This window comes from Dryobates pubescens, chromosome 35, assembly GCF_014839835.1.
Source record: "Dryobates pubescens isolate bDryPub1 chromosome 35, bDryPub1.pri, whole genome shotgun sequence".
Taxonomy (NCBI): Eukaryota; Metazoa; Chordata; class Aves; order Piciformes; family Picidae; genus Dryobates; species Dryobates pubescens.
The window spans coordinates 3,174,555-3,190,840 of NC_071646.1; the positions used below are offsets into that span (position 1 = coordinate 3,174,555).

The following is a 16,286-nucleotide window of genomic DNA, read 5'->3' on the forward strand; positions in this document are numbered from 1 at the left end:
AACCTTACAGGAGTTGTTCCCCTTGCTGCTAAAGGGCAACACTCACATTTGGGCTTCAGTGTTTTGCTCTTCTTCCTGTCCAAGTCACAGCTGGAAAGCCTCTGGCCCTACCACAGCCTCTGGTGCACCATTCCCCTGGGCTCTGCACTCCCCAGCCCCGGCAGCTCCTTACCACGGGCAGGAATTTATCTCCCTCCATTATCACTCAGGCTGGGCTGCCTGCAAAGAGCTCCCTGAAGGCCTGAGGGATGGAGGCATCTGCCTGGCCATGCATCTCAGCAGAAATGAAAAGAGGGCAATAAAAGGCGAGGGGAGGTGTGGAGACCATGCATCATAACAGGCGTAATGGACTAATGCTAATAGAGAGCCTGGCTGCAGCCAATCCAGCCTGTCTGGCACTGCCATAAATATCAGGCAAACATTCAAGTGATGGATTTCTCTTCTCCAGCCACACAGTATTTTACAGCCCCACTAATGCTGGCGTCCCCCTGGCCAGCAGCAAAAAGCAATTGTAGCAGCAACGGGAGGTAAGCTCGGCGGCGGCGCTGAGGAGAGATCCAAGGCAGCAGCAGCAGCAGCCAGGGGCTCAAGGCAAGGCCCAGCAGCAAGCCCCACCACAAACCAGGGTGGCACTGCCCCTGCAGGGTGTCAGCAATAGTGGCCTGTATCAGGATGGGGTCTGTGGTGACAGGTTGGACTCGATGATCTTTGAGGTCTCTTCCAACCTTGGTGATACTGAATCTACTGAATCTATGACTAAGGAACAGTGTGGCCAGCAGGAGCAGGGAGGTCATTGTGCCCTGTGCTCAGCGCTGATTATGCCACACCTTGAGTGCTGTGCCCAGTTCTGGGCTCCTCAGGTTAGGAAAGATGTTGAGATGCTGGAAGGTGTCCAGAGAAGGGCAACAAAGCTGGGGAGGGGTCTGGAGCACAGCCCTGGGAGGAGAGGCTGAGGGAGCTGGGGTTGCTTAGCCTGGAGGGGAGGAGCCTCAGAGGAGACCTTCTTGCTCTCTCCAACTCCCTGAAGGGAGGTTGTAGCCAGGAGGGGGTTGGTAGCCAGGTGGAGGTTGGTCTCTTCTCCCAGGCAAGCAGCACCAGAACAAGAGGACACAGTCTCAAGCTGTGCCAGGGGAGGTTCAGGCTGGATGTTAGGAAGAAGTTCTTCCCAGCAAGAGAGATTGGCCCTTGGGATGTGCTGCCCAGGGAGGTGGTGGAGGCTCCATCACTGGAGACACTCAAGGTCAGGCTTGACTGGACTCTGAGCAGCCTGCTCCAGTTGGGAAGGTCCCTGCTGACTCTAGGGGGGCTGGACAAGGCCTTTAGAAGTCCCTTCCCACCCAGTGCTTTCTATGATTCTCTCCCTGAATGTCCCCAGATCCCAACCTTTCTGCAGCGGCAGCAGCAGCCTGGGGGCTGTGGCAGCGTGCAGGACCCTTCCTGTGGGCTCCTCAATCCCTCTCCTCCCTCCCATGGCTTCCCCATTCCCTCTCCTCCCTCCCATGGATTCCCCTTGTCTCTCCCTGCACATTTGTGCCTTATTTTTTTCCTCCTCTCTCAAGGAGGTATTTATAGAAGCAACATAGCCTGGGCTTCTCACAGTATTTCTTGCCACCCAGGGATTTCAGATCTCACAAATGGACCAAAGCTGATGTTGTTTTGACCTCTGAGGGTTTTAAAAGCAGGCAGAGAATATATATATATATATAGCAGAGAAAGCATGAACTTCTTGACTCACAAACAGAAAGGCAGGAGTCTAGCACTGCCCTACCCCCCATCCAGAAACCAAACACCTCCAGCACAGCAACTTCTTCAGCTTTCTACTGAGAGGAAAGCAGGGGACAGACAGCAAAATGAACACAGCTTCACCAGACAGTTTGGTAGTTCCTGTTCTTTGCCACCAAGAAGGTGGAAAAGCAGCTCTGCTTCCAGCATGAAATGGAAGGGGGAAGCACTGCTGCCTCACTTCATGCTCATCAAGGAGGTAGTCACAGAATCACCAAGGTTGGAAGAGACCTCAGAGAGCATCAAGTCCAACCTGCCACCACAGCCCTCCTGACTAAACCATGGCACCAAGTGCCACATCCCATCCCCTCTTGAATGCCTCTGCTTGCAAAAGGTGTGGGGGATTCATTGTCTCCTAAATATAGAAGCACAGAGTTGTTTGGGTTGGAAAAGCCCTCCAAGATCATCCAGTCCAACCCAGCCACTAAACCATAGCCCCAGGTGCCATGGCCACAGGTTTCTTGAACCCCTCCCGGGATGGGGACTCCACCACCTCCCTGGGCAGCCTGTGCCAATGACTGAATCCTCCTGCAGGAAAGAAATTCATCCTAATTTCCATCTTAAACCTCCACTGGTGCAACTTGAGGCCATTTCCTCTCATTCTATCACCCAATGCTAGAGAGAAGAGACAGGCTGTTGCAGGTCAGGTTGCTCGGTGCTCTGAGCAGCCTGCTCTAGTGGCAGATGCTATTCAGTCTAGAGAAGAGAAGGCTCCCAGGAGACCTTATTGTGGCCTTCCAGCATCTGAAGGGGGCTCCAAGAAAGCTGGGGAGGGACTTGTGAGGGTGTCAGGGAGTGATAGGGCTGGGGGGGGATGGATGGAGCAAAACTAGAAATGGGGAGATTCAGATTGGATGTGAGAAAGAAGTTGTTCCCCAGGAGGGTGGTGAGAGACTGGCACAGGTTCCCCAGGGAGGTGGTGGAAGCCTCATCCCTGGAGGTGTTTGCAGCCAGGCTGGAGGTGGCTGTGAGCAACCTGCTGTGGTGTGAGGTGTCCCTGCCCATGGCAGGGGGTTGGAGCTGGCTGAGCCTTGAGCTCCCTTCCAACCCTGACAATTCCATGATTCTATGTCCCTGCTGACTGCAGGGGGGGGGTTGGACTGGATGAGCTTTAAAGATCCCTTCCCCCCCAACCCATTGCATGCTCTCTGGAGCAGGTTGGTTCTCACAAGGGCTCTCCAGCCACCCCCCTCCTTCACCAGCTCCACTGTGGAAATGAATGAAAGGTAATTGTTGCACTCAACAATTTCAAGCTGATTTTTCAAGGAGCCTGAACCTGGGTAAGAACCAGAGCCATCAGCATCTCCTGAGCCAAGAAAGAGATTAAAGCAGCCTCTGAGCCCACCTGGCTCCATTTCACATAGCATTTCCTGAACACCTGCCCCTTGGCTCTCCAGCAGCTACAAAAACACAGCCCAGCTTCTCTTATTTTACCTGCTTTCCCCCCACCACTCCCCTCTTATTTTACCTGCTCTGCCAGGCAGCAGATAACAGAGCTAGAGCAGTAATGCTGGGAGAAGAGGAGACCAATTTCATGCCTTTAAGAGATAAGGACCTGCCTGAACTGCTCAAACCCCAGAATCTAGAGGGACTTGGCAGCTCTGTCCCTTCCCCAGCCCTGACACACTCATGTTAGGGATCTCCTTTGGCTTTGATCACTTTTCAGATTCCCTTGCACAAAATAAAGCTCCAGCTCCTGGCTACTAGCAGTAACCAGTGTAAGGAACCCTCAGGCACTCTGGGGATGCATGATTCTGTCCTGCCAGCGGGGTTGGATTCTATGATCTTCAGAGGCCCCTTCCAATCCTTACCACTCTGTGATTCTGGGGTCACAACCTGACAGAAGCCTTTCTACACTGATGGAAGCATCAGGAAATTCCTATCTGGTGGTGGGAAAATCCTGGTTTAGGGTGAAAAAGAATCCCAGCTTCTTGGAGAACAACTGAGGTTGGAAAAGACCTCCAGGATTGTCCAGAAGTCCAACCTTCTACCCAACACCTCCATCGCCACCAAACCATCTTCTGAACTGCTGCATCTACTTGTTTGTTGAACCCCTCCAGGCATGGTGACTCCACCACCTCCCTGGGCAGCCTGTTTCAATCCCTGAACACTCTTGCAGGGAAGAAATTCTTCCTATTATCCAGCCTGAGCCTTCCAAGATGCAGCCTGAGGCCACTGCCCCTCGTCCTATCATTAGTTCATTGTGAGAAGAGGCCAAGCCCAGCCTCACTCCATCCTCCTTTCAGGTAGCCTTAGAGAGCAATGAGGTCTCCTCTCAGCCTGCTCTTCACCAGGCTAATCAACCCCAGCTCCCTTAGCCAGTCCTCATCAGAGCTGCTCTCCAGACCCCTCACCACCTTGGCTGCCCTTCACCCTTCACCCAGGAGCAAAGCAGCAGCAACACAGGGCCCGGAGAGACCTCTCTTTATTTCACATCCTAGGGCAAGAAACAGGCACTTGCTTCTCAGACCTTTCAATTAAACAGCCTCTTCAGCTGAGCAGGAATCAGCTGCCACCTCACACCTCTGCTGGGACACAGACACCTGTGCTCTGTGGCTGATGGATTGATCATTAAGTCAGTCAAGCACCTGACCTTCAACCCATGGCTCAAACCAGGCTTCTCCTTCAGAAGGGCTCTGGGAAGGGAGGATTTTCAGCTCTGCAACAACAGCCTGGTGTCCTTTAGGCTTCTCTCCATGCTGATGCAACAGGCTTTCCACCCCCCCCCCACTCAAGTGCTCCAGAATGTGTCCAGGGGTGATAATTAAGGAGGAATTAAAAGGATGAGATAACCATCCACGGAACCAAGTCAGATAAGGACAGGCTGGGATGTATATTTCTTTCTGAAAGACCTATTTCATTCCCACTAATGGAACAAATTAAGTCAGCCAAGCTGAATAAAACCCTCACATACCAACATGGAACAACACTTGAAGCTCTCCTTTCCCTTGATGATCCAAGCAGTTACCACTGCCCCTTGCAGAAGGGGGAGGGGAGGTGGGGTGTGCCTCTCCAGACATCACCCACCCTGAATTCAGGCATTCAACAGGTGAACAGAGAATCCTGGAATGGGTTGGGTTGGAAGGGACCTTAGAGATCATAGAATCACAGTATCAGTCAGGGTTGGAAGGGACCACAAGGATCATCTAGTTCCAACCCCACTGCCATGGGCAGGGACACCCCACACTAGGTCAGCCTGGCCAGAGCCTCATCCAGCCTGGGCTTAAACACCTCCAGGGATGGGGCCTCAACCACCTCCCTGGACAACCCATTCCAGGGCTTCACCACCCTCGTGGGGAGCAACTTCTTCCTAATCTCTAATCTAAATCCAGCTTCTTCCAGTTTGAACCACGAGTCAGATAGGACAAGGAGCAAGGTAGATTGAGGCTGGCCATTAGGAAGGAGTTCTTCACTCTGAGGGTGGTGGAATGCTGGAACAGGTTGCCCAGGGAGGTGGAGGAAGACACATTCATGGTCAGATTTGATGGGGTTCTGAGCACCCTGCTCTAGCTGGGGCTGTGTCCCTGCTTACTGCAGGGGGGTTGGAGGCCCCTTTCAGAGGCCCCTTCCAACTCAGTGCATTCTTATGACTGTGTGCACATTGGGAAGGGATGGAGAGGTTGCAGGCTCCTGCTGCAGGGACTTTTCCCCCAGCAGGCACAGACAGCAGGATGGTAAAATCCAGCACAGGCACTGCACTGTCAGACAGAGCAGAGACATTTATTTGTTCTTGATCACAAACAATGTCCTCCATTGACAAGCTGAATGAAGGGCACTTCACTGATTTATTAGATCTAATAAGAAACAGACCTCTTGGGATGAAACACAAGATTGATTTTCAGTGGTGAGCCTTGCTGCCATCCCAGACCCTGTGCTCAGCCTGATGAGATGAACCTGGGCATGCAGAGCACAGAGAGAGCTGAGGCAGCCCTGGGCAGGAGAAATGAGTGGGGAGATTTGCACAAGGGATGGGAGATGAAATGGAAACCAAGAGCAGTCCTTCAAACCCTTCAAAGGGTTTCTCTCTTCTTCATCAGAGTCACAGAATGGTTTGGCTTGGGAGGGACCTTAAAGATCAGCCAGCTCCAACCCCACTGCCCCGGGCAGGGACATCCTGCAGACAGCTAGCCCAGGCCCTCCCCACCTGGCCTTGCAGGTAATCCTTCAGAATGGGGGATTCCTGCAAGCAAACAGCTTTCATGCAGCAACATCAGCAAAGACATTAATGCAGCAGTAAACAGCAACTAACTGCTGGGGTGGTGGTGGTGGAGGGGGGGGAGATGTGTCTCCTTGCTTGTTCTGTTTATGGGCTTCATACAATGCCATCAATATTGATGTGTGATGCCTTTGATTTTGACACTAATCATTGCCAGGAATTAAATTTGCAGCCATATAATTAGGGCTGCTATTAATAGGGCCTCCAGCTAAGCACTGCTGTGCTAGTTGTCTTTTTCCTGATGGCAAACGGCATCCACGGAACTCTCCTGATGTGTTTTGCCTGGCAGATGCTGAGACTGGGGTGAAAATTAGGCTGGAGATGTTCAGAGGGGCTCCTCTTAAAGGCAGATGCATGGGGAGGGTCTGGCTTACAGGTTTCCCAGCAGCTCTACCTATTAAGGGCCCCTTCCAACCCAACCCACCAGCAATGAAGCAGAGAGACCTTGGAAGGAGAGCTGCACCACCAAGCTGCAGGGGGAACTGCCATGGGCTCCATGCTGCTTCTGAGCAGACAGAGAACTTCTCTCTCTCCTCTACACATCAGCCAGCACTGGCTGCTGAAGGGAGCAGGGATCACAGAATTCAGCAGGTTGGAAGGGAGCCTCAAAGATCATCCTGTCCAACCCCCCTGGAGTAAGCAGGGACCTCCCCAGCTGGAGCAGGTTGCTCAGAGCCCAATCAAGTTTGACCTTGAATGTCTCCAGGGATGGGACCTCAACCACCTCCCTGGGCAACCTGTTCCAGTGTTCTGGGACAGTGTTCAGTGTTCCAGTGTTCCACCACCCTCATGGTGAAGAACTTCCTCTTAATGCCCAGCTGCTCTGGGGACTTCAGATCTACCCAAGAAACAGAGAAACCAAAGACACTAGAGCTAGGCAGCACTGGAGAGTGCAGGCAGGGATGTCATGAAGTCACAGAAAAGACCTTTGGAAAAGAACCTTTGGGTTGGAAAAGACCTTTCAGTCCAACCATTCTCTAACTCTACCAAACCTGGTGCAAAACCATGGCCCTCAGCACCACATCTGTGGCTCTTTTAAACTCATTTTGAGCCAAAGCAGGACAACTGCAGCAGCAAACACTCTGCTGTTTTACTATTCCTTCCTCAGGCACCACTTCCTCACACCACTGAGCCCAAGGATTCAGTTGTCCCATTCTGCAGGTGGAAAAACTAGGCTGCAGTGAAAAGAGTGCATCTTGCCTCTGGGTGCAGCTTACCCCTGACTAGCAGGGCAGGCAGGGGCTTGGGGACCTTCAGCATTCAGCTCCTGCAGAGCAGAGAGGCTGTAGCAGCAGCAGCTGCTCTGCCAGGGAGCATGAAGGAGGAGGTTAGGTGAATAGCTGAGGGGCAGGAGGACATGGATGAGATAAGGCTGCAGCATGCTCAGTAATGAATCCTCGCTGGGGAAGCACAGAGAAACGTGAAAGATTTCAGAGCTGGCTGCCTGACTTCTCTCCTCCAGCCACACTTTTGTCTTTGAAGCCTCAGACTGAGCCACCAGCTTGTTTCCAAAGTTAATCAAGGGCCGTGGGAGGGGGAAGAGCTCTTGGGTAACTCACCTCTGTGTGGGGAGCTGTGCAAGGTGGGCAGCTGCAGGAGATAAGGCTCCTATCCAAATCTCTGGCACTTGGAGAGGTGGGGAGACTCCTGCCAGCCTCATTTCACGTTTGGGGAAGAGGAGAGGGGGAAACATTGACAGTCCTGGGCATCCTGAGCCCTTCACTGCCTTTGAGGCACATCAGCTCGTGGAACACACATCAAAACTGGAGACAACTTGTTGCTAAGTTCCCACTGGCTCTGCAGGGAGAGTCCCCAGAGCCCCACACAGCTCCATGCAAAGCTGCTTCCCACGCTTCACGTGGCCTCCCTTGGGCCGTGCCTAAGCTCATCTCACGTGTGGCACCAGGGCAGAGTCACTGAAGGTGTGGACAGAACCCTGAGCTAGAGAACACCCTCCCCAGCCCCCTGCAGCAGAGGACAGGACAGAGAATGACAGCAGGAGGCATGGATCTCATCAGCTGCAGGCAGCTCTGATGCATGGGAAATGAGGGTGCTTGGAATGCCAGGAAAAGCTGCTGTGCCTGGAATAAAGCTGCTGAGAGATGAACCTAACTGCCTGGTCAGCACTGCCTCAAACAGAGGGTGAAGGATTCCCCAGACCTCCTCCTGGCCCAGGACATGGATGGGAATGAATAGCTTAGAAGGCAGGTGTTAAACCTGGAACAGCACAGGGAATTAAAGCCTGCTGGAGAGCCTGCTTCTGCTGTAAGCCTCCATAATTCATGGGGTGGGACAGTGCACACCAGGCGAGAGCAGGCACAGGCTGCTGGCTGGAACTGCCTCTGAATCACAGAGTCACAGAATTGCTTCAGTTGGAAAAGACCTCTAAGAGCCAACTGTCAACCTAACACCACCATGGCCACTAAATCATATGCCATGGCCACACATTTCCTGAATCCCTCCATGGATGGGGACTCCACCACCTCCCTGGGCAGCCTGTGCCAATCCCTGACCACCCCTGCAGGAAAGAATTCCTAATAACCAACCTAAACCTCCCCTGGTGACATTTGAGGACATTTCCTCTTGTTCTGTCACCTGATACTAAGGAGAAGAAACCAACCCCCAACCCCCAAACTCCTTTCAGGGAGCTGCACAGAGCCAGAAGGTCTCCCCTCAGTCTCCTCCAGGCTCAACAACCCCAGTTCCTTCAGCTGCTCCTCCCCAGACCTGTTCTTTAGACTCTTGACCAGCTTGGTTGCCCTTTTTTGGGCCAATTCCAGCACCTCAATGTCCTTCTTGGAGTGAGGGACCCAAAACTGAACCCAGGATCTGAGATGCAGCCTCACCAGTGCCCAGTACAGGGGGACAAATCACTGCCCTACCCCTGCTGGGCGCACTGTTGATCCAAGCCCGGATGCTGGTGACCATGGCCACCTGAGCACACTGCTGGCTCATGTCCAGCTGGCTGTCCACCAGCACCCCCAGGTCCTTATCTGCCAGGCTATGAGGCACCTCCCCACCCACCCCTCACACTGGGAACAGGGAGCACCAGGCTGGCTGGAGCCTTGCTGCCATCTTCCTGGGCAGTAATGCTGAGGGCACCTCACGCATCCATTTAGCCAGGAACATCCCTGTGCCCCCCTGTGCCATGGGAAGAGGTGGGCAGGGAGCAGAGGGGCTCTGCCTACAAGCCCCCTCTTCCTCATGCTCAATATTGCCCCACTGCCACCCCAGAGGCACCAGGGAGGCAGCTAATTTACTGCTGCTCAGCACTTGGTGAAGTGCTGGATGAATATTAATGAGCTGATGTAATTAAAATGATGCAGACATTCAAGTGTAGTATCTGCCTGTCCTTGTATCTTCCTGCAGAGATGAGGAAGAAATTCCCTGCTGCTTAAGGACACAGGAAAAAAAATTAACAACCTGCTGTTGATTGCTTTTGTTAACCCTTTCCCTGGCAGGAAGAGGCAGGGTCTGCCTTCCAGGCAGCTGTCAGTCACATCCCAGGTTAATGTGCAGCTTCCAGGGCAGCATCTCCAAAGGTGCTTCTGCTGGAGCTGGAGCAGACTTCTGCACCCACTGCTGAGCTGGTTTCTAGTTGCAGCTCCAGCTCCAACAACCAATAAGTGGTGCTGGGGGGGTCCCCTCTGCTTACACAGCCCAAGGCCATCTCCACACTCGTTTTAAAGATGGAGCTCCCTTGGGGAGGACCAGAGAGGACCACCCAGATGGTGAGGGCCTGGGCCTGGCCAGACCTTGCTCCCCATTTATTAAAGAGCAGTTCAGAGAGCTGGGAGAGAGAGAGAAATCCCAGTTGGACTGCAAAATCCTAAACCTCACTGGAGCTCCCCCACTGCTGCTCTGGAGGAGGGAAGCAGTGGGAGCATCTCTTTGCCCTGGGCAACTTTTTGTGATGCAGAGGGTGAGGAATGTTATCTTCCAGGCCTGATCAATCACCCAACTGTCAGAGGGTAGAGCAGGAGGGAAGAGGCAGAGAGAAGCAGCAGGACTTCGCCCCGAGGCTTGGTTTCCAACAGCAGCCAAGTTAACCCATTCCTACCTCTGCATGACCTTCCACCACCGGCAATTTTGCCATCAGGAGAAGCTTCCCAGCTCAGCCTCCCCCAGGAGCTGCAGCAGGATTTCTGGGTAACAACTCAAAACCACTCCAAGATTCCCATCAGTGTGTCAAAAAAGGAGGGAAGATCCAAGACCTTGGATACAACTCGCTGAGGGTGGCTCACGCTCAGGAACTGCAAGGCAGCTCCTCCCTTACAGCAGGTTGGCCTCTAACTGTCAATCAGCAACCTTGGCACAGCCCACTGAGATCATCCAGTCCAACCATCAACCCAACACTACCATGGCCACTAAAACATGGCCCCAGGCTTTTTGAACACCTCCAGGGATAGTGACCTCACCACCTCCTTGGGCAGCGTGGTCCAACACTTCATTTCTGCATCAGCCCCACAGTCACACCCCGACCCTCCCCCCTCCCCAGCTCACTGAATGCACAAAACCCAGACAAAACAGCACACACAGGAGCTGGCACAGTGCTGAGACCTCTATCACCCTGCTGCTGAAGGAACTGGCTGGCTGGAAGCACAGGAAGGTGCCCTCAGCCCATGCAAGGGAACACCTCAGAGCAGTGGGAAATGTGTGGCCTTTTTGGTCCCTTTCCCAGGACCACACTGGAAGAGTTTCTGCTGCACCTTTCTGCTGCCTCTTCTCCACTTCAACAGAAACTGCAGCAACACCACTCAGTGCTAAGAGTGCAGATGGATAGACTTGGCCTCACCAATGCAAGGCTCTCTATGACCCAGACCCTGTGGTGGTTTTTTTCCCCCCACTCCCTACTGGCTCCCAGTTTCTTACTGGGCAAAAATAATCCATAAGGCACAGCAACAGCTCCATGCACCAGAGATGAATCCTGGCTCTCTGAAGCCATGTAAATCACCTTACCTTCTTCAGCTTGCCAGTCTTTGTCCCCACAAACACCACACTGTAGCCATTGTAGACATAGGAAGCCACAGAAGTCATCCTGTCGCGGCTGGAGGTGAAGAGAGTCACTCCATCCACTGGTGTCGAGCCCCCCAGGGGCTGGTTGATGTCAAGGCCACAGAAATTGTCATCAATGGGGACTGGCTGGAAAGACAAAGGATGGGGCAGCCATGAGTCAAACAAAGCGTGAGGCAGCCCCCACATGCTTGGGGTTGTGTGAAGGGAGAATTGATGGTGGTGACAGCTGGGTGGGAGCCACCGAGGTGCTTTGCCCAGCAGCCATGCCAGCTGCAACAACCTTGTTCCCTTCACTGCTTGGGGCCAAGACAATCTGCAGCTGCTCCTAAATGCACTTGGGTAGGTTGAGAAGGAACCTTAGGTCCTTAAGTTTTCCCCATCTGCTAGGTTTCTCATGGGTTTAGCCCAGCTGCATGGCCATGCAGGAACTCTCTGTTCCACTCATTTCAGCTGCTCTCAACCAAATCTTCCAGAGCTGCTGGGTAACATGAGCAGGAAGGCTCACATCAGCAAAGGCTTCCCTTGAAGGCCATACAAGCCCTGCTGCTGGCGGCACACAGTGGTGCTGGCACAGCCTTGAAGTGTGGAACATGCTCAGGTTAGTCACTAGCCCCAGAGCAGCCAGGCAGGGCTGATCCCACCCCTAATCCTAAACCTCCAACCTAAACCTCCCCTGGCACAATTCCAGGCCATTTCCTCCCATTCTATCACCTGATATTAGGGAGAAGGGACCAAATCCCACCTCACTCCAACCTCCTAAGGTTGGAAACAACAAACACTTCCAGCAAGCTGCAAATCTTTATGTGCTTGAATAGAATAGAATAGATTTAACCAGGTTGGAAGAGACCTTGGAGATCATCAAGTCCAACACCATCTAATCAACTAAACCATGGCACCAAGCAACCCATCCAGTCTCCTCCTAAACACCTCCAGGGATGGGGACTCCACCACCTCCCTGGGCAGCACATCCCAATGGCAAATCTCCATCTGGGAAGAGTTTCTTCCTAACATCCAGCCTGAACCTCCCCTGGCACAGCTTAAGACTGTGTCCTCTTGTTCTGGTGCTGCTTGCCTGGGAGAAGAAACCAACCCCCACCTGGCTCCAACCTTCCTTCAGGGAGTTGGAGAGAGCAAGAAGGTCTCCCCTGAGCCTGCTCTTCTGCAGGCTAAGCAACCCCAGCTCCCTCAGCCTCTCCTCCCAGGGCTGTGCTCCAGACCCCTCCCCAGCTTTCTTGCCCTTCTCTGGACACCTTCCAGCATCTCAACATCTTTCCTAAACTGAGGGGCCCAGAACTGGACACAGTACCCTAACCCTAATGCCATCCCTTCCCTTCATTGTCACCACCAAGTGTCTGAGAAGATCACGGATGAAAGGGGAAAAGGAGCTTCTAAGGCTGCCCTGCATCCAGGGAATCCAAGGCATGGGAAGACCAACCCTATTCGGCAAGCTGCTGGCCCATAGGGCCAGGCTTCAATATCAGCTCTCAAGGGCTACCATTGCCAGGAGAGTGTCCTCACCGCTTTAGTGCACTGCACATCCTTCCCCAGCAGCCAGTTGAGCTCCAGGTTGCCTTCCCCCTGGTAGCAGGACTGCAGGCGGTCCTTGATCTGAGCGTTGATGGTGCGGATGGGGAAGACGCAGAGCGCGGAGTCGTCGGGGGGCTGGTGGTACTGCTTCTGCCCCTTGGAGAAGATGGCGAAGAGGACATCCTCCTGGGCCGTGATGTTGAGGGCCCTGGCCAGCACCTCGCCCGGCTTGGAGAGGTAGGCGGCCTGCAGCAGGCGGTACTCCGTGTCCCCCTTGACGCAGCCAAAGGGCAGAGAGACGTAGGAGTGGAACTTGGGGTCGTCCTTGCAGAGCCTGACGATGCGGGAGGTGTAGAAGAGGTCGCTGGCGGAGTTGATGGAGACGCCTTCCGGGGTCTCCGGCTGGACCGTCAGGAAGTAGACGAAGTTGCCGCTGGCAAAGCCGTAGATGTAGAAGATGTCGAAGTGGGAAACGAGGGCCAAGGTGTCCGAGGGGATCTTGATGAGGGAGGAGACAAAGTCACTGTGGAGCTCGTAATCCAACATCGCCGAGGACTCCGGGTCGCGGGGCAGCTTGCGGCTGGAGAGGGTGGGGAAATAATCCTGCTTGCCGTCCACCGCCGTGCCGATGAAGAGCTTCCCGTCCTCCCCTTCCGAGCGCACGATCACCCCGTACATGGTGCCCGTCTTGTTGACGCTGGACAGGTAGTGCTCCTTCTTGTGGGAGGGCTCCACCAGGATGAAAAGGTCGTCCAGGCGCAGCAGCTTGCAGACCCCCTGGTAGAGGCTGCCGCAAGCCAGCAGCCTGTTCTCGGAGTAGTCGATGATCAGCAGCTTGTTGACGTTGTTGGTGAGGGTGAGGACCTCGCTGCAGGGCTGGACGATGAGGGGCGGGTAGCAGGATTTATTGTCCTCCTCGGGACCCGTCTTGTGAGCCACCAAAATGGTCAGGTTGCCCGACAGCTTGTACACCCTGTTGATAGCTCCCACGTAGACCGCCCCGGTGCCTCGGTGGACGGTCAGGTGGTTGAAGGTCCAGTCCCGGTTCTCCGAGTGGAAAGTGTTGAAGGAGGCGTTGCTGGAGACGTTCCGTGAGAGGGACGCCAGGAAGAGGCAGAGCAAAGCCAGCGCCCAGCCATCGGAGTCTGCTACCCGAGGCCAGGCCTTCCTCTGCTCCATCCTGGGAAAGGCAAACTCTCGTCTCCCCCGAGCGTGTCCTGTGCCCCGGCAACGTCCCTCACATGGTTCTGGGGGAAAGAAAAGCGACACAGAGCGAAGGATTAGATCCTGTGTGCCCTGCAGATAAAATTCAAAGGAGGCTTTCTAATTACAAAGTCCTTGAGATAAAGTGAGGACGGCTGTAAGCCCAACAGGAATTAAGCAGGTCTCCTAACTTATTGGTAAACAGTTCAGGCTCCAGGCTTTGCCACTTGGTTTGACCTCTGCCTGCTAATGCCTCCTGTGCTTGAGCTCTTTCTAACTGACTCTGCTCGGGCATGGGAAGGGAAAAATCAGCTCCAAACCAAGACAAAGCCTGCTGCTCACACCCCCAAGCACCAGCCTGCAGTCTTGGCTAAAAGGATGGCTCCTGCAGGGAATGTTGTTGGAAGCAGCAGAGGAAATGAGAGCTGGTTTCTACCTTTAAATCCTCTGGAACCTCATTTGGAAACCTGAGGAAGAAACCTCCTGCAGGCAAGTCCATCGAGCATATAGAGACCAAAGCCACCAGCATCTCCTCTCCACCCCTCCCCAGAGCCTGAAGTACCTCTGCAGGTGCTTCTCATGCAGCACAGAGCTGCACTTCTTCATAAGGTACTCCACAGCTGGAACAGCAGTTGCCACCAAGCTGGGGACCCATGGTTAGATCAGCAACCGAACAGCACCAGCAGCACCCCACCCAGGGGAGATGCTGCCAGTCTGGAGCCTGATATTCTACACAAAGGAGTCAGGAGATGATGTTCCACTCATAGCCCTCTGTCATCCCTGCAGGAGAAGCTCCAGGTCAGAGGGACACAACGTGTGGGTGCAAAACGTGTCACCCGCTGTGGCCAGCAGACCGAGAGAGCTCACCGTGATCTCCAGAGGTCCCTTCCAACCCCTAACATTCTGTGATCCTCTGCTCTGGTGAGACCTCACCTGGAGCATGCATCCAGCTGTGCAGCTCCCTGCAGCACAAGACAGACATGGATCTGTTGGAGCAACTCCAGAGGAGCCCATGAGGATGATCAGAGGGCTGGAGAACCTCCCCTATGGGGACAGGCTGAGGGAGTTGGGGCTGTTCAGCCTGGAGAGGAGAGGGCTCCAGGGAGACCTCAGAACAGCTTTCCAGTACCTGAAGTGGGCTACAGAAGAGCTGGGGAGGGACTTTTGACAAGGGCTGGGAGTGACAGGAGGAGGAGGAACGGATTGAAACTGGAGCAGGGTAGACTTAGACTGGAGATTAGGAAGAAATTCTTTACAAGGGTGGTGAGCCACTGGAACAGGTTGCCCAGAAGTTGTGAACACTTCACCCCTGGAAACATTTCAGACCAGACTGGATGAGGCTTTGAGCAACCTGGTGGGAAATGTCCATGCCCATGGCAGGGGGTGGGAGCTGGATGACCTTTAGGGTCCCTTCCAGCCCAAACCATTCTATCAATCTCTGGCCAAGCAACGCTCAGTGCCACAGACACCAAACATCACCAGAAACCCTGTGGAGGAGTTTGGGGGGTGGCTGGCTAGAGCTGGAGAGTTAAACAGCAGGCAAACAGGGAAATGAGGCCACTTTAACTCTGCTCCTTAATACCATTTGACCATTAGTGGCTTTTTTTTTTCCCCCCTCTCCTCCTTTTTCATTTCCCTCCCTTTGGAAGGGAGTTTCAAATGTGGCCTTCAAAGCAATCTGAAGCTATTAGTAACACAAGGTGAAAGAGAGAGTAAATTCAGGGACACAATAAAAACCCAAGCAGCTGAAAGGCCTCAATTAGGCTGAAAGGAGTTATCTGGTATTTAAATAATTATTAGATTGAAGGAATAATCACAGGTCTGAGCTGATTTTTTTTCCCCCCACTGTCATCCTAATGGAGGCTATAATATTATTATTCAAATGCCCATGATTCTCATTGGGGGGGGGGGGGAGGAAAGGGCTCATTTGAATCTCCATGTGACAGGGCTTCAGGAGGTCTGATTAGTCATTTCTCTTCCTTCAGCTGTCACTCACTCATGGGCACCATGGTTTGTCATTAGTGGCATTTTATGCACACACAGAGGCAATAAATAATGAAGAAAAATAAATGGGGGAGGGGAGGAAGGGAGAGAAAAATTCAAGCAAAAGCAAACAGAGAATCTCCTGTGGAAAACTGATGGCTCAGAGGGACAGCTCTGGTGTCAGCAGCGCTGCAGCTGTGTCTGCTGCGGGGTGCGATGCTTCACAAGAGTTTATAGGCAAGGGCTTGAAACTAGAGCAGAGGAGACTGAGGTTGGACATCAGGAGAAAGTTCTGCACAACGAAGGTGGTGGAACACTGGAACAGGTTGCAGAGAGGTGGGGGAGGCCCCATCCCTGGAGACATTCAAGGTCAGGCTTGATGTGACCCTGAGCAACCTGATCTGGTGAAAGATGTCCACCCCCCCTTGCAGTCAGCAGGGACAAGATGACCTTTGAGGGTCCCTTCCAGCTTGAATCATTTTATGATTCTAATATCTGTTCTTTTGGGGTAAGGTTGGTTTCATGAGCAGTGATTTATACACAGCCTCCCCGTTTGCCA

General features: G+C 53.5%; 1 protein-coding gene across 1 annotated transcript in view; it reads right to left on the reverse strand.

The window, feature by feature from the left end:
* Positions 1-16,286, reverse strand: part of PLXNA2 (plexin A2) — a 208,286-nt gene that overhangs the window by 169,812 nt on the left and 22,188 nt on the right. Inside the window, exons 2-3 of the mRNA XM_054176319.1 lie at positions 12,533-13,788; positions 10,958-11,140 (exon numbers count right to left, since the gene is read on the reverse strand). Coding sequence (XP_054032294.1) covers positions 10,958-11,140; positions 12,533-13,720 — 1,371 coding nt within the window. The 5' untranslated portion in view covers positions 13,721-13,788. The remainder of the gene's footprint in view (positions 1-10,957; positions 11,141-12,532; positions 13,789-16,286) is intronic.